Source organism: Myodes glareolus, chromosome 20 (assembly GCF_982192425.1).
Source record: "Myodes glareolus chromosome 20, mMyoGla1.1, whole genome shotgun sequence".
NCBI classification, from domain to species: Eukaryota; Metazoa; Chordata; class Mammalia; order Rodentia; family Cricetidae; genus Myodes; species Myodes glareolus.
In genome coordinates, this window is record NC_142045.1 from 59,272,858 (window position 1) to 59,298,717 (window position 25,860).

The following is a 25,860-nucleotide window of genomic DNA, read 5'->3' on the forward strand; positions in this document are numbered from 1 at the left end:
ATTCTTCAGGATTAAGAAATGATGAAGATAGAGTAATGAATCTAAACCTAGCCTGGATTTCAGTTTAGCATTAATCAAATATTTAAAGGAAAATTATAATATGCTAACTTTTCAGAAAACAATGCAGATACATAAATTTGTTGTGCAAGTAGGAAGCTAAGTAGTGTTTATACACAAAAACTGGAAACTATAAGCTACTTTTGAAAGTCACTAAGAGAAATAATCTTTAGAATGAAAATATAAGATTGTTTCTTTATTCCCAGTTTGTTCTTCAAGTTAGATAATAAACAAAGTGAATATATATTCTGTTATCAAGGTAGAGATAAACTTCAGCTTACATTAGTACCTACCCAAGTTGAAGGTTTTCCCACAAATTAAGATGAAAGAGTACTTGTCACTTATATTCAGCTGGACTCTCAGCTTCTGGAGTTTTGTTTTGATTTGTATCCAGATTAAGTAGAAATGGATGTGAGCATTTTTCTTATATAATAGCTTGTTACAAGTTTTCTACTTGAATCACATAACGTATGGAAAATGTAGAATTTCATGAACCAAAACAATGATATCTGTTCACATGGCATGTTTACAGTCACTATGAAGGCAGGTGTACATTCTCTAGTTAGGAAAGGCATTCTTCAGATACCATTGCATTGGCCTTGGAAAAATTCATGTACTGTTTTCCAATGTTAATAACTAATGAAAGTACTTGTATTTATGGTGATTTAGACATGGACATTCTTTGTAGAGTATATGTTTATTGTTCTATATTATGTTATATTGCAGCATTTTCTTAGGATAAATCATACAATCTGTAAGAATGGAAAATATTTGTTAAAGGCTTCTGGAAAATGTCTTCTGCACTTTTAGATTCTGGAAATTTGTTTGAATGAGAACATTCATAATTAAAGATGAAGCTGACAGGAGAGAATTGACAGTGGTAAATATTATGCAATATGATTTTTTTATTCGACTAAATTTGTTTTTTTGAAAAGTAGAACAAGTTTAATACAAAGGACTATTGATCATTATTTTTGAAACAAATTCATTTAACTTTGTCTTTTTAATGAATGGATTGTTAAACAGTTCTTATACAACATAAATATGCATATTTTTGTCTGCTGCATTATTGGTTTCATTATGATTTGTGAGTATACTGATGATAAGATTGCACTCCTTTTTTAATGTCCTTTACAAATAACTATGTTATGGTAAAACTGGCAAGTTTTTTGTAGACTCTATCATGTAAAAGATAATACATAAGACTGTCCTAGGAAACTTCATTTCTGTGCTGAATATTTATTCATTGGTCTTGATTTTGCATTATTTGGTTTCCTACCCCTATAAGTGTCAGTTTTAGCTGACAAAATTATTCTTTAAGTAATATCAATTATGCTGCTTCAATAATTCTTATGTTTTTGTTTTAATTTTGCAAACTTTTTAATCACTCCATATTGGGCTTGACTGATGGCTCAGTGGAAACCCAGTGACCTAAGATTAATCTGTAGAACACATATAGAGGAAGAACAACATTGACTCCAACAGGTTGTCCTCTCATCTACTGTTTGTATTGTGACATATGCAATGCCCCCCACAATGTGCCCAAAATTGCACACACACACACACACACACACACACACACACACACACACACACACACCGGGCAGTGTAATTATTTGCTATGTGCATAGAATATTAATCAATCTGCACACATTTAAAACCTCAAACATTTATTAACCTTTTACCAAAATGTGTTCCACCCAATTCTGCAAATCCCTTCCCCTCCAATACAGTCGCACGCCTCCCGTATCGAACCACGAGCTTGGAACAATGTCCTAGGAGTTAAAAACAGAGACACACACACACACAGAGACCTGGATCATTTGCCCAAAAGGTAAATGTCAATTTTATTCAGCGAAATTCCAGGTTTATATACTTAGGGGCCAAAGGAGGAGAACCCCCTCCCAGCCAGAAGTGGGAACAAAATGATGAGATCCTGGCACCTGTGTGACAGGTGCCTCCAGGCAGGGGGTGCCGAGCTAGCTGCAGTGGCAGACAGAGCAGGCACCACTACGAGAACCCTTCTTTGCACATGGAATTACCATGCCAATAGAGGATAAGGCTCTCTATGCTAATTCCCCAGCTGGTGGAGCGAGCAGAGGAGATGTCAGGAAGCTAGACTGGTTGGGTAAACAGTTCTTCATAGCACCTCAAAGGGCTGGGGAAAGCCTGGGACCCAACAATAATGTTTACCATTATAATGGTAAACAAGTTCACAATCTTATTCTGCAGTTTGTTGAAAGGTTTGGTGTGGTTGTTTGAGAGAAAATGGTCCCCATGGAGGTTACACAATTATTAACTGTGGTTTTGTCAGAGATACTATGGCCTTGTTGTAGGAAATATGTTATTATAGGAATAGATTGTGAGGTCTCATATGCTCAATTTACACTCAGTAGGGCACACAGTTGCTTTTGCTGCCTTCAGATCACAATGTAGAACTCTCAGCTCCTGCAGCACCATTTCTGCCTGTATAGCAACATGAAGATGATCAACTAAATCTCTGAATCTGCAAGCCAGCCCCAATTAAATATAATTGCATAGTCATGGTGTCTCTTCACAGCAATGGAAACCCTAAGACAGAACTTGCTACCAGGAACTGCGGTATTTTTGTGATACACCTGATCATGTTTTTGTTCATATGAATTTGGACTAGTGGTACTTTAGGCTAGGAAAGCATTGCAGTGCTAAACATTACTCAATGGGCCATACCAATAGGAACACTGAAGACTGTTGCTGATGGTGATTTGAATTGTGGAGCCTGGCTTGAGAGCTTTCTTAGGAGAAAAAAAATTTGTATGTGGTCTACAGATAATTCTTGTGATATTGTGATGAAGAATGCGACTGCTTTTGCCCTTGTCTGAAAGGTCTCTCTGAGGCTAAAGTGAAGAGCTTTGTTTTAATTCCCTTAACAGAGGAAATCTCAAAACAATCTAGTATAGACTCTTCCATGTGGTTATAGCTCTAATGAAGATTTATAATGAAAAGAACCAAAACAAGCAACTAAAAATATGAAATGCAAAATTTGGAGGGGAAAAAGAACACCAAGAATTGGAATGAAGCTAAGTCTAGTGTTCAAGGAGATAAACAGAAAGAAATGGAATAAAGGAATTGCTGACCTCAGGGAAAGATCTCAACAAACTAAGCTCCTACTTGTGAAAATGAACTAAAGAAAAGCTTAAGTCCGGGCCTGTTGGTGCATGTCTTTAGTCCCAGCACTCAGGAGATAGAAAAGGCAAATCTCTAAGTTTAAGATCTACAGACTGAGTTTCAGGACAGTCAAACTTAGGAAGTGAAGGAAACCACTGAAAACAGAAAGCTGTTAAAAATATAATAAACAACGAGGCCATATTCCTTCCCCAGGAAGCAGCATAACTAGACATCTTTTAGCGACATGATTCTGGCTTTACAGTAGAGGATAGAATAAAGAGGTTATGGAATCTTTCTTTGTAACTAAGAAAAGTCCCCGTTGCCAGACATGTGTCAGGGTTGTCCCTGCATGAAGGCTTTACATAGGCTACTGTGTAAAGCTGTGAAAATGAAATCTGGATTGCCTTGGTGACCACAAAATGTTGGAGATGCAAGAGCCATGGAACATCTACCAAGGAGAACTGTTAGCAGGGAGTAGAAGCAGCCTGAGATAAAGAAGTAGTTTGCAAATAACAAAGCTCAAAAGAGTTGTAGGTCTGTAAAGCACTTAGACATCAGAAATGGAGATGCAGCATTTGGAGTTTCCCTGGATGATTTGGGGTTTGCTTTGGTACAGTATTTCTTCACTATGCTTCCTTTCCTATATTTTGGAAAGGCAATGCATATCCTCTTCCATTATATGTTGGAAGTATGCGATCTAATTTTTCATTTTGATTTTATAGGAGATTAGCATTTAAAGACTGCATGAATCCCAGAAGAAACTTTGAATTTTCACCTTTTAAATAAGCCTAAATTTGAGACTGTTATAGACTTTGGGAATTTTTGAAGTTGTATTGTTTACATTTTTGCATTATCATTTGGCTATAAGTCTTTGGGGCCAGGGAATGGAATGTGGTGGTGGTATGAAAGAAAATGGCCCCCAAAGGGAGGAACACTAGTAGAAGGCATTACCTGGTTGGAGAACATATGGTCTTATTGTGTAACATGAGGGGCCAGGCTTGCTTGTGTTTCTGTCTGGCCCTGTACCCCACAGCTGGCAAGTCCCAAAGAAAATCACACATAGATCTCTATAAGTTATAAAGCTGATTGACCCATTAGGTAGGCTTCTTATTAGTTCTTGTAACTTATATTAACCCATTTTTTCTGATATATTTTAGCCATGTGACTCAATACCTTTCCCAGCTGGCAGATCACATCCTGCTGCTTCAGTGATCTGGGCAGGAGTGGGAAAAAATCAGCTTCCTCCTTCTGAGAATTCTCCTGCTCTACTTGTATCATTTCCACTTCCTGTCTGGTTTCTCCTGTCTGGCCATCAGCGTTTATTTAAAACATGATTGACAGAATACAGACAATTCTTCTGCACAGAAAAAAAAGGAAAATATCCATGGTCCATTTTTTTTTTGGGAATTTTTTGCTACTTCCAGCTGGTTGGGGGCACTGATAATCTTATGGGGACCTAAAGAAAACTTAGAGGTATGATCAAGTCCTGACTGGAATATCCTGTGAGTCTTGATCATCTCAGGTAGCAGTCTTGAACCTGTTCTGGATGAAGAACTCAGACATCTGGGCCATCTGTTCCTACCGGAGATTTCTCAGGTGGTCTCCCTTGGTCAAACTGGATTTTTCTTAACTCAGAATAAATCCAGAGCCTCTCACTTTCTGTGGAAACAAAAGCAAAATCTCTTCTCCAAAGTAACATACCTTTTGATTTCAATTTTGAAGCCAAGGTATTTTCAAAATACCTATCTTGGATTAATTCTGCAGCATTAATAAGCAAATATCTTTTAGCAGCTGTTATTCCTTCCTCAGCATTTAAATAATTCAAAGAGAACATAATAGCATACAGTATCAAGATTCTTTTTGTATTTTCTATCTTTACTTGGCTTTATTTTAACCTCTATTTCTTTTATTTTTACTTTTAACTTTTGGTCTTTTGAGACAGGTTCTCTGCATATCTTTGTCCTGGAACTCCCTCTGTAGACCAGGCTATGCTTGAACTCCCAGAGATCCATTTGTCTCTGCCTCCCCAGTGCTGGGATTAAAGGTGTCTGCCACCACACCTTGAATTTAAAGAAGTATGTCTGCCTCTGCCTCCCAAGTCTTGGTATTAAATGTGTGTACCACCATACCCAACTACTCTCTTTTTTTTATTTTTAAGGACTTTAAACCATTTAGAGGTTTTTTTTTTCTTTGAATTTCTCTTTACTGTATATCTCTCTCTTTATGACCATGGGAGTCTTCAATTTGCTAAATATGGACAAGTTTTTGGACACAACTCTATGGCGTTTTAAGGTCCTTGCCGGGAAGCAAGCTCTAACAGTGCTTTTATAAACAACAATCAAAAGCTCCTATGGATTTTTAAGGCCCTTACCAGGAAACAAGCTGCAGCAGTGTGTCCATAGTCAGGACTGCCTGTTTGAAAGAGTCAGAGTTTTCCCTGGCAGAATGGCCCAGAAAGCTGGCATTTTAAAACAGCGCAGCTTTTTTCCTGCTATGACTGAAAACTTAAATGCTTTACTCTAGTCTTTTCAAGCTTTTTAGGCTTTCTGCGGATGCAGTTATTCACGTGGGCACCATTCTGTAACATGAGGGCCCAGGCTTGTTTGTGTTTCTGTCTGGCCCTGTACCCCACAGCTGGCAAGTACCAACAAAAATCACACATAGATCTCTGCAAGTTATAAAGCTGATTGGCCCATTAGGTTAGGCTTCTTATTAGTTCTTGTAACTTATATTAACCCATTTTTCTGATCTATGTTAGCCATGTGGCTCAGTAATTTTTCCAGCTGGAAGATCATATCCTGCTGCTTTGGTGATCTGGACAGGAATGGGAGGAATCAGCTTCCTCTTCCCAGAATTCTCCTGCTCTGCTTGCATCATTTCCACTTCCTGTCTGGTTTTCCCACCTACACCGCCTGCCTGACCATCAGCATTTATTTAAAACATGATTGACAGAATACACACAATTCTGCGTCATTGTTGGAGCAAGCGTGTCACTGTGGAGGAAGACTTTGAGGTCTCATATATGCTCAAACCATGCCCAGTGAGATAGTTCACTTCCTGTTGCCTGTGCAAAATGTAAACTCCAGTACCATGTGCTCCTGAATGCCACCATGAAAATAAAGTTACTAAACCTTTGAAACTGAAAGTAAGCTCCAATTACATTTGTTTTTCCTTTATAGATGTTGCCATGGTAATAATGTCTCTTCAAAACAATAGAAACCCAAATTAAGAAACCCAATTTCTGTGTCACTGATATAGCTTAGGAATCCTGCTTTCATCAAATTGTAGTTTAGTCCCCATAGAACAATCTCTCCCTGTCCTTTATTATCCCGTTTTCTTGAGCTTTGGGTGGGCTCCATTCTATTCTCAACTTCTATGGAAGGCACTTTTAGTCCACATATTAATGAACATTCCATTTTTCAGAATCATGAAATAACAATTCAATACAGTTAAGGCTGTGCATATATAATTCCTGTGATTGCAGTTCTGTAATTTGATGGTTTATTGTTCTGTTGTTTGTTTTTTTTGTGACAGGGTTTCTCTGTATATCTCTGGTTGTTCTGCAACTCACTCTGTAGAACACGTTGACTCAAAATCACAGAGATCTGCCTGACTGTCTTCCTGAGTGCTGGATTCAAAGGCATGCACCACAATCACCTGTCTGTTTTTTTTTAAATTACCTTAAGTTTGTAAAATACTGTGAGAAAAAAAGGATAAATTTTTATGTAGATGGTTTACTACTTCTAGAGATATATCCATTTCATCTTACACTAAGGGAGTTGATGTGTTTTAAGACTCACAATCATATTTTCTGAACATGACAGCATAACATATATTTCATCTGTAGCAAAGATCTGTAGCTAATGTGAGAAAATATGCATTTCAGGCCACAAGGCTGGGATTTGAGGAAGGGGACATTGTACCAGTAGCAAAGGTAGTTTGTGCAACTCCTCTGTTCTTAGGGGAACTGCAGAGACCCTGTCCTCTAGGTGAGGTCTTTCCAGAACATGTCTCACTGTACATTTCCCACTCTGTAGGATTCATCTAAGTTCATATCTAGGAAATAGTTGGCCCCCCAAAAATGTAGTCTTAAATCCAATTGACTTTTCTACTTAACTAATATTATGTCAAGTTTGTTTCAAAAAGATATAATAACTGAAGGTTTTGACTTTGGGGTTGTTTTCCACTCAAATCATTTTTCTCTTGTCTTTTTAACTGTTGAACTTTGGTTGTAAATAGTGACATAACTCATAAAGACATTTTATTCTAATATCATGTATATTAACTAATTCATCCTCGTATCTTCTCCTTTCCCATTAATCCCTTCAGTTCTCTGAGTTCTATGTATCTACTTTCATGGCCTACACACAAATGGATTGAATACCAAGAAATTAAATAATCAGATTAATGAAAGAAGTAATGAAAAAAAGATAGTTTTCAAAGGATGAAGTACAAATGGAAAAATATTCAAAATACTTCCCCAGCATGGAAACACAAATTAAAACAAGGCTGAGAGTCCACTTCATCAAGCAAGAGTGTCAAAATTGGGAAATGTTTGGTTAATATTAGAGGTTACACATTATTGAATTGAACTACAACAGCAAGAAAAGGGCTCTGAGAATTTTCTAATGAAATTATATTAAATTAAAAATCTTTTTTTTTAAAAATTAAACATCTTTACATAACAAAATTATCTGTCTACTGCTTATAGAATGGGACAAAATATTAACTAAACTTCAGTTAAAGGGTTAATATCTAAGATATATAATGAACTACAAAATACATAGGCATTCATAATGAACAAATGAGTCAATGACCTGCACAGATAGTTCTTACAAGATGAAATAGAGATAGCCAGCAAATATTTTGATAAATACTCAGTGTACATATGCACAAATTAAATTGTGAATTTCAGTGTCATTTTATTTTAAGTAGCCATTGTTTAAGAAAACAAATAGCACATATTCTGGTAAGCATGAGGAGAAAAGGGAAACATTATGTACAAGCAGAAATTTAAACCAGTGAAGTCACTGTGAAGATCAGTGTAAGGTGTCTCAAACAACCAAGCAAACTAAGCAAAACTGCCAGATGGGCCACCTATAAATCAGTTGGATATATGCTCAAAATCTTTACACACTCCTACAGAAGTACTTTAACTTTTGCTTTTTCAATATTCTTTTAAAAATAGCAAGGATACAGAATCAGCCAGGACTCTCATTAAAGGATGAATGAGTAGAAAAAAATTGTGACACATGGGTACAATAGCACATCAGTGAGCAATAGATAGAAAAGAAATCAGGAATTTGTAAGAAAATGGATGAGAATAGAAAATATTGTGTTAAGTGAAGCAATCCAGGCCCAGAACAACAAATACCATATTTGCTATACCACATGCAAACCATAACCTGCAACTGTGAACTAAATTATATGGATCCAGGTGGGGCTAAATATCAGTAAAGACAAGAAGTACATTCATGGTACTGGAAAAAGGGGGCTTTAAAGGAAGTAAGATGGAGGACCTTAGAGTATAATGGAGAAACACAGGGCACAAAGAGGGGCAGTAAAGAAGGGAATGAGTGCTAGGGAAGAAGAAATCATCCCCAAACAAAATATGTATTTCCCAGATGAAAATATTTTTCACTTTGTCAGCTATTTTAAAAATAAAGTAAACAAAAGATACTGAGAAGATGAGGGAGAAAAGAAGGTTTCTTGGCAGTTTTGGGTAATATAAATTAGTCTGGCCACTTTGGAAACCAGTATAGAGATTTCTCAAATCCTGAGGACAGAGCTGTCAAATAATCTGTTTGACAACAGAAATAAGATTTTAATGCAAGGACATTGTGTGCTCATAATCCACTGAACTGTCTCTATAAGTATGCAAAGTTAGTCCCTTAAAGTTTAAAACTAAAAAGAATTGACTGACAGTAGCAGCCTTTGCTCCATAACTAATAAGGATTTAGACAAGTCAAACTACCAAGACTGAAAACATCCTGTTCTCCATAGTTCTTATTTCATTTGACTTAAGTAAGCTCATCTGGAAATAGAGACTGTTAATCAGGAAAAAGGCTTCCATAGGACAGGCCTGTAGGCAATCCTGTCTATTGTATATTTTCTTGGCTGGTTGATATGGAAAGGTCCAGCTAATTGTGGGTGGTGCCACCCCAGTGCTGGTGTTCTTGGATGCTGTTAGAATGCAGGCGGAACAAACCATGGCCATTACATTAGAAAGCAACATTCTTTCCTGGCCTCTGCTTCAGTTTCTATCTCAGGTTACAGACCTGACTTCCTTCAATGATGGACTACATTATAGAAGTTTAAATGAAATAAATCCTTTATTGCCCAAGTTGCTCTTGGTCATGGCATTTTATCACAGCTATGGAAATCCTATCTAAGGCACAGAGTAGCAAAATTCTAACCATGAAGAGTCAGCCCTTGCAGAGTAGCAACATTCTAATAAATCCTTGAAGAATATGTATGACCAAGCAATAGAACAGAAAAAGGAAGATATGGTCAGTAAATAACTGACTAAGCCAGAAAAAGCCAATTTTGGTGTTTTTGGTTTCTATTTTTGTTTGTTTGTTTGTTTTTTGTGTGACATTAGACAGAATTCTGTGCTCAGTATCCACTATAAATACATAGTTGAAAGTTCCAGAAAGTGGAAACAGAACCACGGACAAAGAAGGAAGTAGCAATCTAGAAGTTTATTGTTGTGGACTTAATGACAGGGAAAACTATGAATAAATGCCAAGCAATAGCCGTCTCTCTAATTTCTCAAACTCAACTATTGTCAACATGAGATTTCATCACTTTTCTATCTAAGTGGTCTCTTGTTCTCCAGTGTTGGTTGAAAAATAAAATCTATCCCCATTCTCTTATATTTAGAAACTGGCATTGGCTTCCTCTTGCAAACAACGAGTTCAGTCTAGTTCTCTTGGTATAAAAGGCCTGTAGTTGTAGCTTGCTCTAGTCCCACACCTCTGGTATACAAAATTCCAATGTTAAGCTATGTAAAGCATTATAGATTTCCGACTAAATACCTCTATCTATTAATGAATGAAGGACTGTTAGCCTTACCATACTCAAATTTTTCTTAGACATCTGTCTAGACTATAAGAAAATGTCTAATACACAATCCTAAACTGTAAAAAGATGTTATAGATCAACTTCATATGAAAGGAGAATAGTATAATCCTATCATTCAGGTTCATCAGTTATTTACTAACAGTGAATTTGATTTTTTATGTACTATCTATAACCCCAGTCTCCACTCTCCATTCAAATTATTTCAAAGCAAAATTCACACATAACATTTATTTTCAGTTGGAGTCATTTTTACTCTGTTAGGAATATTATGGGAAAGTCTTAAGATATTTTTTTCCTTAAAAATAAAGGAGTCCTAGTTTCAGTTTGGCTGTTATAATAAAATACCCTCACAAAAAGTAAAACTGGGAAGAAAGGATTCATGTTAGAATTATAGATTAATATCTGTCACTGAGTCATCAAGAAGACAAGAACTTGAAGCCCCTAAATTAGCATATGCTGAGTCCCACAGAAGATTGGGCCTCCCCTCATCAGTACACATAATGGAAGCAATCCTCCCATAAACATGACCAAAATGTAGTGTGAAACAAATAAGTTCTTATTACAACTCTCTTACAAGGTGATTTTACATTGTGGCAAGTTAACTCAAAAAACTAACCATTACCAGAAGGAAGCCACAGATATTTAGTTCCAGATGCCAATGGTACATGGGGCAGATGCTGCAGCAACCGATTGTCTGGTCCAATATGCTGTTAGGCTGAGGTCCAAAAAGTCTCTGATGTAGGTTATTGCTTTACAAATTCTCCTTTTTATTATATAATGTTCTGAATCTTTTTTTCAATAGCCAATAGTGTGCTGAGATACAATGTGGTATCTTTTAATAGTTCTGCCTCATGTATTTTCTGATAATTAACTCTAGAAGCTTTGCAAATGTCTCGCTTAAAATTTTGGAATATCCCTTCATGATATGCGATAGCATTGTGTGCCTCAATCAGGAAGCATACACTTCCTAATGACTTTGGAGTCCACAAATAAACTCCATCTCTGTGCATTCAATTATTATAGGTTGAAAGATAACAATGCTGCCTTTTTATTATTTTTTTCATTATTTTGTAGACATTATTTCTGACAAAGTTTTGATATGGAAATATAGTTGTGCATAAAACATTTACGAATTCCATCTTTCTTTTAGAAACATCCTGTACCATCTTGATGGGAAGACAAGCCAGTTTTCCATCCTCAAGGAGGCTTGGGAGCAGTGCAGTTCGCTGGCCTCAAATGTGACCATTCAGCAGGCCCTGTCCGATGTGCTGAATAGCATCCGTTCAGCTCAGGTTTTCCTCAAAGCAGGACTGGATGTGTTTGAGAGTGTCTTGGCTGAAAAGAACTGAGAAAATATGCAGCATTTTAAAAGTTTGTTTACAAGTGTAAAAACAAAATCTCTAATTTGATCAGGTATTTGTGTGTGTGTGTGTGTGTGTGTGTGTGTGTGAGAGAGAGAGAGAGAGAGAGAGAGAGAGACAGACAGACAGAGAGAGAGAGAGAGAGAGAGGAAAGACTTTACCCCAATTTTAAAGCTATTACACGGCATATTTTTAAATGTACATAAGAAAGAACATTTTGCACATTTTAAATATTTTTATATTCTCATTTTAGTATGTAACAGCAATTATTGAAATAATACCCAAGATTTATCTATTACAAGAGAAATATGCTGTATTTTTGTAAATAAAAAGCTTGTGGGGGGTTAAGATATTCTTGACATTACCATTAGTGTGGACAGAATGTGGAGGAATGCCAGAATTCTCTCGAATAAAATCTCCAGTGACTGAGTTTCTATGTTAGACATGGAGACCTGATAAGTTTCCAGACAAATGTTCAAGTAACTGTTCAATATGAAGAAGTAATGCATTTTGAATGAGGGATTGATGCTCAGAACCACTTTGAATGTTTCTATTTTATAAAATGAAGTTCCTCTTCTTGACACAACTAGATGTAGTAATGCACTGGTTATGAAGTTGAATTTTGCTAAGTACTAATGAAAAAAGAGCCATAAACATTCCACGGGGGAAACTCCCAAGAAACTGGAGAGAGCAATTTAAATGCAAATTCTTCCTAAGGCTGCACGTTTGAAAATCTTCAATTGCCTCAGTTGATGCTGTGCAGACTTCAGCACTGCTGTGCATTGACAAGGGAAAGCACATTCTTTACTGTCCCTTCTGTGAGTTCCAATGGAATGACGGAAGCAGGGAATAGGCTACAGGAGGGCATCTCACACAGCTGTCCCTCCTCACATCTTTCCCACAATCCCTTGCTATAAAGTGATTTTAACAGAAAACTGCATAACAATAATAAAAAAATTTCAGTTTGTCTTTGAAAATCCAAAATATCGTCAAATACATTTGTGATTTTTCGCCAGTAGCAAACTACGGGCAAAAGAAGCCCTACTGTGAAAGAGATGTCTGTTTTTGTCAGTAAATATTCTAAATATAAGAAGAAAATTAATAATTTCCCCCTTTGTTATTCTTCACAGTGGCTAAGATAAAAACAGCAAATAGGCATGCCACTACGTTATCAAAAACTTAAGTGCTTTAGAGTCTTTGTCTCTCGTGTAGGAGACGGACTTTGTATTTGGTCATTGTCAATCAGAAGCTCCAAAGTCCATATCCCTTCAAACAAAAACATTCTACCTTCTGATGAAAAAACAAAGCTCTTACCCTACCTTGCCAACACATTTGTTTAAAAATATCCTTCTCATACTGAGTAATGCAGTTTTCCTTTGAGAGTAGACCATGAGAATATTCTTATGACACTCCCTACACGTTTCAATCCTGAAACAATTGGCATTACACATGGCCAGGAAAATGCTATAACTATCTTTGTGTACCTAGGACTTTACTTCTTTTGGAAGAAGTAAGATGAGTTTAAAAGAAAGCTAGAGTTGAAAGAAAAGAATTAACCATCATCCACTAAGTGATTTATAAGGTGCAGCTCTTCTTACCAATAATAATGTTTGTGTGCTCAGAGCATATAACTGGGACAATATGCTAGATAATTCAGACAGAAACACGTATTAATCTGAAGTGCCTATGTATGAACATTTTATATGAAAAATTAAACTACCTTTTAGTATAGTTAATGTATTTACTTAATGTAATTATGTTGAACATACTTGTTTGAGAATGTTTGCCACACTGCTGAATGTATATAGGAAGGCATCACAAGGGTCTAGGCATTGCTTGCCTGGCCCTGCTTCTTTCCCATAGTCTGCAGAGTGATCAGAAAAAAGGCTGACAGAATGCTTAGACTGCCAGAGAATCAATCCTAGGTCAAGAGTGTTCAACACTGAGTCATGGTAGCGCAGTTATTTGTATGAAGCTGAATTTAAAACAAAGATGACAAAATACCTTTTATTTTGTAGATTGTAATCTTAGATAACCCTAAATTGTTTTAGTACAATAATTCAAAAAAGTATGGAGAACAGAAGATCACTGCTTTCTAGATTTTTATTTAAAGACTTTGTACATAGAAAAAGCTAATCACATATAAGTTCTGTATTACTTCCTGACACATTAATTGTATTAGTCCTTTGAAAACCACAGTTAACTCATTGCTAGCATATTTTATTAGATCATTTAAAAGACCAAATGAAAAGATAAAATTGCATTTAAAATAGATGTTCATGAATTCTAAAGAAGCTGTTCCACATTTTGGTTTTAAGGGAGCCCTGAGCCTTGTGACATAGTAGTACAGCTGTGACACACTTACCTCAAGACTCTTTCAGATGCACAGCATGCTAACTTTCTCCTGAACTCCAAAGTGAATAAAGTACTGAGCAAGGAAATGACAAGTGGGATGTGAGCCAGTAGTATTTTCTAATGGATACTGAGACTTCTAAGTATCAAGTACTTCTCAAAGTACTTCATAAATAATTGGTCCCAGGAGGTAACAAATCAGAGATGTCCCATTTGCCAGGAAAATGTTGAGAATTTGTGCTGTGAATCTGACCAAGCAGGAAATCCAGGGAAATTGTCCCAGTACTCGAGACAAAGGACAGCCTATGTGACAGTCAAGACTAAGGTTGAGCTTATTGTCTCAATTGTAAAGTCACCACGGTCGCTATCAGATGTAGTACCTGAGACAGATGATGGAGAAGCACACACATCAGCATCCATTCAGAGAGTGGCTGAAGCCACTTAGGTTTCATCTTCTTGACTAGTGTGCACTGTCCTGTCTCCCAGAAGAGTTATAGATGGCCTATTCAGTGAATGCTTTGTAACCAGTCCACTATGTCACATGCTACTGTGGACTGGGAACATGATTTTAGTGCTAGGCAAGCTCACATTTTGGTCATACTTGACAAAATATTCCCAGGCAATCTGGCCCAATAACGTGAAGTCTGAGGAGTGACAGCAGAAGTCAGGAAGAGGCTAAGTGAAATGCTATTACAGAGACCTTGTAGCTGGGAACATCGACAGCCTAAATTAGTAGTTTTTGAAATGTGAAATTAGGGGAAGAGTTTTCAGGATATTTATTCTCAGACTCAAAATTATCTATTTTAAAAATTTCTAAACTGTATCAATCCTATATCCTGATAAAATATCTTAAAAGCTTATGAAAATATATATAAAAAAATCACATTGATGAAGGATCCGAAAGATTTTGACAATGCCATCATTAAAACCCCATTAAGCAGCTAGAGAGTTGAGTCAGTGGTAGGAGCACTTGAAACTCAATTGTGAGGACCTGAATTCAGTTTCCAGCTCCTACTTTAGGCAGGTCATAAATGCCTGTAAATTCCAGCATTAAGGGATCCAGTGCCCCCTCCTGACCTGCAGGAGCATTGTGCACATATTCACACATGAACAAAATACCTCCCCCAAATGTAATAATACAAAGGATGACCTGTTTTATCAGTAAAAGAGAAGTCAGATGTAACCAACATCTCTGATACCTATGGCAGGAACTGGTTTAGACATGATTTACATTTGTTTTATTTTTCTACTTGACTATATATAGCAATTCATTTAAGAAGAAAGAACCAAGTTTAATGAGACATATTCAGACTTCTGAGATTAATAGAAATGTTGTGCTGTTTTTTTCTCCTCATGGGGACACTGTATTGTCAATGTGCATGCCTTAGACCAGGCAAAACAGAAAATTCAGCTTTTTTGATTTAAAAACATAGTATGATCTAACATTTTGATGTGACTTTTCCACATATGATTAGCCCCAGGTAGTTAGCCTTGGTAGGATCCACTTCACCATAATTGTAAAATATCTAAAATCAGCATCCATAATGCCCAATGGCTGTAGCCCAACAATGCTGTACCTGTGTAAGTTGAGAAACCATGAAATCTAAGCACATAGTTATATCATACCAGGAAAACAAGGCTTCAAGTTATAATTTTAAACCAGAATGCTCTACTCTCATAATACCTCCTCCAAATGTCCATAGAATTCACCAAGGAAAAACAAAACAATAACAACAACAAAACAGGTGCTTTTATATATGTCTGTGGCCATATATCAGACCTCAAAACCAATGAACTTCTTAAATAACTACATAGCATGTAGAAGTCTCTTATTAGTGGTGAGTCAGCATCCTGACTCAAATGTTTTAAAAAAATTATTATTTTCAGGATAAATTGTTAGACTTAGCTAATAATGTTCTTCTGAGACACTTCATACTATATGTAGTTAATTCCTGCAAGAATTAAGCTTTCTCTGAGGATTATATTTTGTTGTATTATTGGTTTAGTATGTTACTCACATGCACATTTGCTTAATAGAAAGGAGCTATTTCAAACTGCCAATACATGGGCTGAGTTGAAGGGAAAAGGTCTCACATATTTAAACAAATTACTCTCCAACCTGTTTCCGTGCAGGACTGAGAATTCAGCCTAAAAATAGGAAAACAAGCTCATGATATATGCCTCACTACTCAAACAAATTCAGATCTATTCCATGAGTTTAAATAGCTATCTTAAAAATTGCTCATTAGCGTTTGCTGTTCTGAAATCTGAAAAAAGATTGCAGAGTTCAAAGTACTCTATTAAGTGTGACTACCATACAGTTGACTGGATTTGTTTTATTGAATTTTGAATGTGAAGTTACATAAATTTGAAGATTTCAAACTATATTGTAGAATGTTACTGGTCATCACCATGTTCACTCAGAAATAAACTGTGTTTCCTTTCTAGATAAACTCTATAAATTATATAAGACATGGCCTTCCTGGAATAGTGGTTTTAGAATTAATCTATTTAACACAAGTTTTTCTGCTAACCACCAATAGTTTTCATTCTATAATAGCATTCCATTACCCTTCAAAGATGTACACTAACAGTGCCTTTAGCATAGAGAGGTTTGTAAGAATCCTGAGGTGCAGCTTACTGTGAGGTAACTTGTTTCTTAAAGGCATTTATAATCTCATCTTCAAACTGGATCATGATTTTAAGAGCAAAGGAATAAACTAAGTCATATTTAGGACCTGTTGCTGCAGTATTTCTGGTCATATTATATTTTTGGACATACAGTTACAAAGCTTGCAATAAACAAAATGGTGGCACTGAGCTTTTCAGCCAAAATCCACTCTGCAAAGCCAAAGAAACACATGGTTGTTCTGCTTTCTTATTTCTAGGAGTCAGTCAAATATTAAAGCACAAGCCACCTATTGACAGTCTTAGCCCAGGGAATTCTTTAATGACTACACAAAAATCCTAACAGTATTCAAACTTCCTCCTTTGATAGGTTAAGCCAATAAGCCCAGAAGTAGCTTTTCTCAGCAGAAGACAAATTTTATTTTCTCAGGTGTAATTAATATGTCCACGTCAGTCACAAAAAGGCCACACAGGTGTCTTTCTCATGACATATGTCATTGCTGTAGTTCTGCAAACTCAAAAGATTAATATGCAATTATTATTATGAATGATTATGCTGCATTAACGTTGGCAGCTGTCTTCTGGTCTAATTAAAGGGCAGACTTGGCATCTGTATAGAACTTCACTGAAGAAGTTGAGTCAGAGTCTCTATTTTAATGGACTCCAAATATTTTTCAATCAAAATGTACAATTTCAATTACCTATGCTCTTCAATAATTATAACTTTATAGTTCCTTCAAGGAATTGTATTTAATATGGGGCCATACAGGGGTTAATGCCTGAGTTTCACCTTTGAGATTTCTTAGCCATTTAAGAATGTATTTTCTGTACATAGAGTATAATTTTATTAAAATTAATAATAATTATATTATTTGGTTTTATATACCATGAATGGACATTACTCTAAAATTTAGAACAACACATGACTAATTTATAAGGATTATTTTTTTCTTTGTATAGAGAAAGACAAATATATAAACAAACAATATATTTCACTATACCATTTCAGCTTGTCCACAAGAAGCAAAATACCCAGATGGTTAAGTGTGGCGCATATAATTATATTCCAAATATATTATAAATAATTCCATTTAGTGGCTAAGCCAGACTATATTAGGTGATTGAGTGTGTACAATGCTAACAGAAGGGTTTAGTGGTAAATATATTCCACACACTTTAACTTGCTATTTGAAAAAGAATTATGTCCAGATAAGAAAAGCTTCTGAGGGCATTCTAACGTTCTAATTTGTTTTTATAGACACCCAGAAAATTGCATGGCATTTTGATAATATTTTTTATGTGGGCTTTTTTTTAGTTGTGTTTCTAATGAAACAACCTTTAAATGGACAAATTTTTATAAATTTTATATATTTTTCCAGTGCTATAGTATCAAAAGATACAATCATAGAATTGCAAATGAAAATAAGCAGAGAAAAATTTATAGTTTCATGGGACAAAATGTAAAGGCTAATTTTATCAAATAAATGTTATTTAATTTAAAACAATCACCTCTCTGAGTATGCCCATTAATAAATTTTATTGAACTGTATTATTGCTAGCTTATGTTCAAGATAATCTTATTATCGTCTGTGTTTGTTAAACTTCATTGCATAGAGATTGCTAAAGTCATTGTAGTTTTCCTTGATTTTTAATGACATTAGTTTATAGGTGTGTATCTATATTTTCCAATTATTACATATGGTTGAATGTCTACTTTCTCTGTGTGAATGTCCGTACAAAACTGTATGGTTTTTGCATGTTTCCAAATGTGATCTCAATTCAGTATATAACCACTTTGTGTTACTTCAAATGATTCAATATGCAGATTCTGATGTGATTAGAGTGATAGAATGGATTGACGTTCCAAATCCATTAAGAATGAGTGAGCATTTTATATTTCACTGACTTAAATAATGAAAAACTTAGTACTATTAAATAAAAGTATCTTTAAAATAGCATGTTCTGATTCATCAATTCAGCAATGGATATAAATATACAAAGTATCATTTTTAAAGGATCAATTTAAATATATAAATTGCAAGTGAAAATGAATCTGTGTGCTTTTGTTACAAATTACTGAGTATTTTAAATATACTATTGATGAGATATCTTTTCATAATGATTTCTACATCAAAACTGGTATTCCATTGTCCCTTATTTAGGAAAGCCTACTTAGAGTTTTATCATTCTTTGCTTTGGACACTTTGCTTGAACTTTCTGTTCTCATGTAACACCATTTCAGGTTTCCAGTGTGGGTTGTGTTCTAACATCGTGTAACCATGTTTTACCCATTTAAACAGAGATTCATTTTGTTTCCAAAAAAAAAAAAAAATTGTAAAATGTTGCAAGTTATTCACCACCTAGAAAATGGTATCTTTTGCATTTTCTAGCAAGTTTCATCCATTTATTATTTATTCTGTAAACATAAACTAAGGGCCTGTTCTAGCCCAAGTGTTTTAAAAATATCCCACACAGTGTGCCTTCTAGCTCTGTTGTTCAAAAGTCATGTAACAATTTAGTTTCACATTAGTAAGAGTTTTAGAGTTAGTCTTGGTAGAGTAGATTACTGAAAAGTGAACAGAGCCGATGTAGATGGAAGGCAACATGGTGGCCTCACTAACCTTCCATGTGGTTCTTTAGGAAAAATTGTTCTTTACCAAGTGTTCTGTTGTGCAGTGGCTGTTGTTTTCTACAATCTTGCCAGTGTGTAACTCTCTACTTACATAGGATGTTATTAATTGTGCCTTTTAATCTTTAGTGATTAATGCAATAGATGCTATTATTGTATTCCATGCAATAGAGGGCAAAACTGCGAGTTAGCTAGATTACTAACACATAACTGGAAAACATATAGATATTGTATAATATGATAATATAATGTGATATGTGATTATATTCTTCTAAACAAAACATAAAGGGATGTTAGATTTTTATTAATGGCCTATTCTGCATCTAATAGCATAATCATATGATTTTTGTTCTTTATTTTTTTGTGGTGGATTGCAGTTATTGACTTACATACATTGAATCATCCCTCCATCTTTAGGAATAAGCTAAATTACTTAATCATGATATACAACCACATTGATGTGTTTTTAAATTTTGTTTGCAAGTATTTTAATGAGAAATTGTGAGTCTATGTTCATCAACGATAATGATCGACCTATAATTTTATCTTTCCTTGGATATTTGTCTAGTTTTGATATCAGGATGATATCAGTTTTGTAGCAATAATCTGGAAATATTACTTTAATTTCTAATTAACTGAATAATCTAACAAATATTAATATTTTGTCATCTTTGAATTCTTTACTGAATTCATCAGGTCCTTAACTTTTTTCAGTTTTAAATTACTCCATCTATGACATTGAATGTTATGATTCTATTTAAATTATTTATTTAATACTGAGATAGAGTTGGTACAAATAGTAAAGAAGAAGTCAAAGTATCCCTGTCCACAGGTGATATTTTATATAAGTAAATGACCCAAAATCTTCACAGTGAAATTTCTACAGTGTTGGTGGAGGCTGCTTAGCCCTGAAATAATCATATATTATTTAATTCACTGTTTGGCCCATTAGCTTTAACTTCTTATTGGCTCTTACATCTTAATTCAACCCATCTCCATTAAGATGTGCATCACCACCAGGTCATGACCTACCAGCAAAGTTTCAGTACATCGTTCTCCTGCAGTGGCTCCATGGCTTTTCTCTGATTCTGTCCTTCTCTTTCCCAGCATTCACTCTAGCTTTTCCAGCCTAATTCTGTTCTGCGCTTGCCATAGGCTCAAAGCAGTTTTTTATTCATTAACCAATAAAAGCAACACATGGATGAAGGACCTCCCACACCAATACAGTTCACAAACTCATTTACAAAAGTAGAAAGATGCAAAAGTAGAATGCAAAAATCATTAGTTTTATGCTTCTTGCCCACTTTCAACAGTCCCTTTTCAGGAAGATACTAGACTAGTTTTATGCCATCAACTCTATCAACTCCAGAGACCTAAGGACTGTCCCTCCTCAGGAGGCATTAGACATACTCTAGCCCACTTCCATGCTGTACCTAAGAACCATGAGTCCTGAAACTGTCTTTGACCCACCCAGTCTCCCATGCTAGTCTTCTGTAAGAGATCTCAGATATACATTGGTAATTCCCTCAGCACCCATCCATTGTCTGAGGAAAAATTCTGGACACCTCTTTCAGACTTTTTAAGATTGACTATGAGAATTTTCGAACTTTACAAAAGGTCTGCTCTTGGAATTAAAAACACCACTTAGATTCAACTAAGAAAGGATCACTTCTGATACTCCATTCTAACATAAATACTGAGTTACACAAAGACTGAACCCTACATTATATCTCAGTTTATTGATAATACATAAACTAAACACTGTCGAATTTACAACTTTTTTTCATTTTTTACTTTTTTTTAAAAAAGGAATCAAATTATCTTTTTTCATTTTACACACCAATACCAGTTCCTACTCCCTCTCCTCCTCCCACACTTCCTCCTACTGTCCCACCTCACCCCCATCCACTTCTTAGACAGGGTAAGGCACACTGATTTAGGCAAGATCCAAGGCCTTCCCATCTATATCTAGGCTGAGCAAGATATCCATAAAAAATAATAGGTTCCAAAAAAGCTAGTACACATAGTAGGGATAAATTCTTGTGCCACTTCCAGTAGCCCCACAGTATTCCCCAGCCATAGAGCTGTCACCTCCATTCAGAGGAACTAGATTAGACCTATATTGTTTTCTTCCATGTATGGCTAAATTAGGCAAGGTGCCATTTGCTCAGGTAAATTGTTTAAGTTGGTGTACCCATCATGGCCTTGACCTCCTTACTCATATTCTCACTTCTCCCACTCTTCAACTGAAGCTCAGTATTGTGCTCTGATGCACGTCTCCACTTCTGTTTCCATCAGTTGCTGGATGAAGGTCCTATGATAATATTTAAGACATTCATCAGTCTGACTACAGGGCAAAGCCAGTTCAGTCATCTTGTCCTCTATTGCTTAGGGTCTTAGCTGGGGTCATCTTTGTAGATTTCTGGGAATTACTCTAGAGTCAGGTTTCTTGCTAACCTCTCAATGGCTCCTTCAATTAAAATATCTCTTTCCATGTTCTCATCTCTGTCTTTCCTCCATCTTGACTATCCTATTCCCTCAAGTTCTTCTTACACCCCCCTACTCCCCTTGTCTTCCCCTTCTGCCCTGCCTACTCTCCCCACTCACATGCTCCCAATTTTGTTAGGCAATCTTACCTATTTCTCCTTTCCAGGTGGATCTATGCATGCTTTTCTTAGGGTTCACCTTGTTACTTAACTTCTCTAGGATCATGAACTCAGTACCCTTTTCTTTATAGGCAGTATCCACTTATAAGTGAGTATATACCATAATCATCTATCAGGGTCTCATTTACCTCACTCAAGATGTTTTTTCTAGTTCCATTCATTTTCATGTAAATTTCAAGATGTCATTGTTTTTTTAACCTCTTCATAGTACTCTAATATGTAAATATGCCACATTTTCTTTATTCATTCTTCACTTCAGGGGCATCTAGGTTGTTTTCAGATTCTGGCTTTTACAAATAATGCTGTTATGAACATAGTTGAACAAATGTCTTTGTAGTATGATTGAGCATCTTTTGGGTATATGCCCAAAAGTGGTATTGCTTGGTCCTGAGGTAGGTTGATTCCCAATTTTCTGAGAAACTGCCGTACTGATTTCCAAAGTGGTTGAACAAGTTTGCACTGCCACCAGAAATCAAGGAGTGTTCTCCGTACTCCACATTCTCTCCAGCATAAGTTATCATTGGTGTTTTTTATCTTAGCCAATCTGACAGGTGTAAGATGGTATCATGAAATTTTTTGGATTTGTATTTCCCTAATGGCTAAGGATATTGAACATTTCCTTAAGTGTCTAATACCTATACTCTGCAAAGTATTCTACATAATAGAAACAGAAGGAACATTGTCAAACTCTTTTTATGAGGCAACAGTAAACCTGATATGAAAACCATACAAAGACTCAACCAAGAAAAAGAATTACAGACCAATTTCACTCATGAATATAGATGCAAAAATACTCAATAAAATACTGACAAACAGAATCCAAGAACACATCAAAAAATCATCCACCATGATTAAGTTGACTTTATCCCAAAGATGCAGGGCAGGTTCAACATATGAAAATCTATCAATGTAATCTACCATTTAAATAAAATGAAAGAAAAATTGTATAATGTTCTCAATAGATGCAAAAATCATTCAACAAAATCCAATACTCCTTTATGATAAAGACATTGGAGAGATCAGGAATACAAGAAACATATCTAACTATAATAAAATAAATATACAGAAAGACAACAGCCAGCATCAAATTAAATGGAGAGAAACTCAAAGTGATCCCCTAAAATCAGGAACAAGACAAGACTGTCCATTTTCTCCATATCTATTCAACATAGTTCTTGAAGTTCTGACTAGAGCAATAAGACAACAAAAGGAGACCAAAGGGATTCAGATTGGAAAGAGAAAAGTCAAACTTTTGTTATTTGCAGATGATATGATAGTATACATAAGTGACCCCCAACAATCTACTAGGGAACTTCTACAGCTGATAAAAAACCTTCAGTGATGTGACAGGATAACTCAAAAAAATCAATAACTTTCCTATATACAAATGATGAAGAAATCGAGAAAGAAATAATAGAAACATCACCCTTCAAAATACCCATAATCTAAAACTAACCAAAGAAGTGGAAGATGTTTTTGACAAGAACTTTAAGTCTTGAAAAAAGAAACTGAAGACGATACCAGAAAATTGAAAGATCTTCCATGCTCTTGGATAGGTAGGATCAACATAATAAAAATGGCTGTCCTGCCAAAATATAGATTCATTACAATCACCATTGGTCATGCTCAACCTCCTTGGCAATCAGGGAAATGCAAATCAAAACAACTTTTAGATACCATCTTACACCTGTCAGAATAGCTAAACTCAAAAACACCAATGATAGCCTATGCTGGAGAGGATGCGGAGAGAGGGGAACACTCATCCATTGTTGGTGGGAATACAAACTTGTGCAGCCACTGTGGAAATCAGTGTGGTGGTTTCTCAGAAAAATGGGAGTCAACTTACCTCAGGACCCAGCAATTCCACTCTTGGGAATATACCAAAGAGATGCCCTATCATACTACAAAAGCATTTGTTCAACTATATTCATAGCAGCACTATTTGTAATAATCAGAACCTGCAAACAACCATTCCTCAATAGAAGAATGGTTAGAGAAGGTATGGAACATATACACATTAGAGTTTTACTCAGCGGTAAAAAACAATGACATCTTGAATTTTGCATGCAAATGGATGGAAATAGAAAACGCTTTACTGAGTGAGGTAATCTAGTCCCAAAAAGAGGAATATGGTACGGACTCACTCATAAGTGGATTCTAGCCATAATTAAAGGTCTTTGAGCCTATAATTCGTGATCCTAGAGAAGCTAAATAAGAAAGTGAACCTGAAGAAAATCATATAGTTATCCTCCTGAATACTGGAAGTAGACAAGATTGCCAGGCAAAGTAGACAAGATTGCCAGGCAAACTTGGGGACACGGGGGGGGGTTGTGGGGTGGATGTTAGGGGAGTTGGGTAGAGAGAAGGGAGAAGCGGGGGATTTGGGATAGTTTGAGGGAATGGTATGGGTGGGATGGAGGAAGGATGGATATGGGAGCAGAGAAGTAAATATTTCAACTAAGGGAGCCATTTTTGGATTTGTAAGAGACTTGATTCTAGAGGGGGTCCCAGGTGCGAGGAGAGATCCCTAGATTGTTCCCTGGGCAGCAGAGGAGAGGGTGCATGAACTGGCCTTGTCCCATAACCATACTAATGAATATTTTGCATATCACCATAGAACCTTCATCTGGCAATGGATGGAGATAGAGATAGAAACCCACATTGAAGCATTGGACTTAGCTCCCTAGGTCCAAATGAGGAGTAGAAGGAGGGAGATTGTGAGCAAGGAAGTTAGGATCACAAGGGGTGCGTTCACCCAGTGAGATGGTGGAACTGACCTAATGGGAGCTCACCAAGGCCAGCTGGACTGGGAGCGATGGAGCATGCGATCAAATTGGACACTCTGAACGTGGCTGGCAATGAATGCTGACTGAGAAGACAAGGAAAATGGCATTGGGATTTAATTCTACTTCATGGACTAACTTTGTGGGAGCCTGGTTTGTTTGGATGTTCACCTTTAAAGACCTGTATGGATGGGGGAGGACCTTGGACTTCCCACGGGGCAGGGAACCCTGACTGCTCTTAAGACTAGAGAGGGAGGGCGAATTGGGGAGGGGGAGGTGGGAAGGGGGGAGGGAAAAGGGAGGTGGGGAAGAGGTGGAAATTTTTAATAAATAAATAAATAATTAAAAAAAGAAAAAATCCAAATACAGTTCTTCAAAGACTTTGAAAGAATAATAATCAACTTCATATGGAAAAACAAACAAATAAACAAAAAACCCAGAAGAGTCAAAACAGTTCTGTACAATAAAGGAATTTCCAGAGGCATCACCATCCCTGATTTCATGTTCTATTATAGAGCTACAGTAAAGAAAACAGCTTGGTATTGGCATAAAAACAGAGAGGTTGACCAATGGAATCAAGTCAAAGACCCAGATATTAATCCACACACTTATGAACACCTGATTTTTGACAAAGAAGCTAAAATTATACAGTGGAAAAAAGAAAGCATCTTCAACAATGGTGCTGGCATAATTGGATGTCAGCATGTAGAAGAAGAAAAATAGTCCCATATATATATATATATATATATATATAAACAAAAACCTAGTCCGAATGGATTAAAGATCTCAATATAAATCTGAGCACACTGTACCTGATAGAAGAGAAAGTAGGAAGTAGCCTTCAATGCATGGGCACAGGAGACTACTAAGTATAACACCAGTAGCACAGACACTGAGAACAACAATAAATAAATGGGACTTTTTGAAACTGAGAAGTTTCTTAAGCAAAGGACACAACATACCAGCTCTTATAAAGGAAAACATTTAATTGGAGATGGCTCACCGTTCAGAGGTTTAGTCCATCATTATTGTGGGAGGAAGCATGGAAGCATGCAGGTAAACACGGTGCTGGAGTGGTAGCTGAGAGTGCTACATCTGCATCAGCAGGCAGTAGAGAGAGTGACACTGGTTCTGACTGAAGCTTCTGAAACCTC

At 36.1% G+C, this 25,860-nt stretch overlaps 1 protein-coding gene across 2 annotated transcripts in view; it reads left to right on the plus strand.

The window, feature by feature from the left end:
• The window catches only part of Naaladl2 (N-acetylated alpha-linked acidic dipeptidase like 2), a 911,861-nt gene extending 893,278 nt beyond the window's left edge, over window positions 1-18,583 (plus strand). For both annotated transcript variants that reach the window (XM_087899634.1, XM_087899633.1), the window contains exon 14: window positions 11,438-18,583. In XM_087899634.1, the coding sequence (XP_087755760.1) occupies window positions 11,438-11,636 (199 nt within the window). In that variant the 3' untranslated portion in view covers window positions 11,637-18,583. The remainder of the gene's footprint in view (window positions 1-11,437) is intronic.
• Window positions 18,584-25,860: the final 7,277 nt, after the last annotated feature.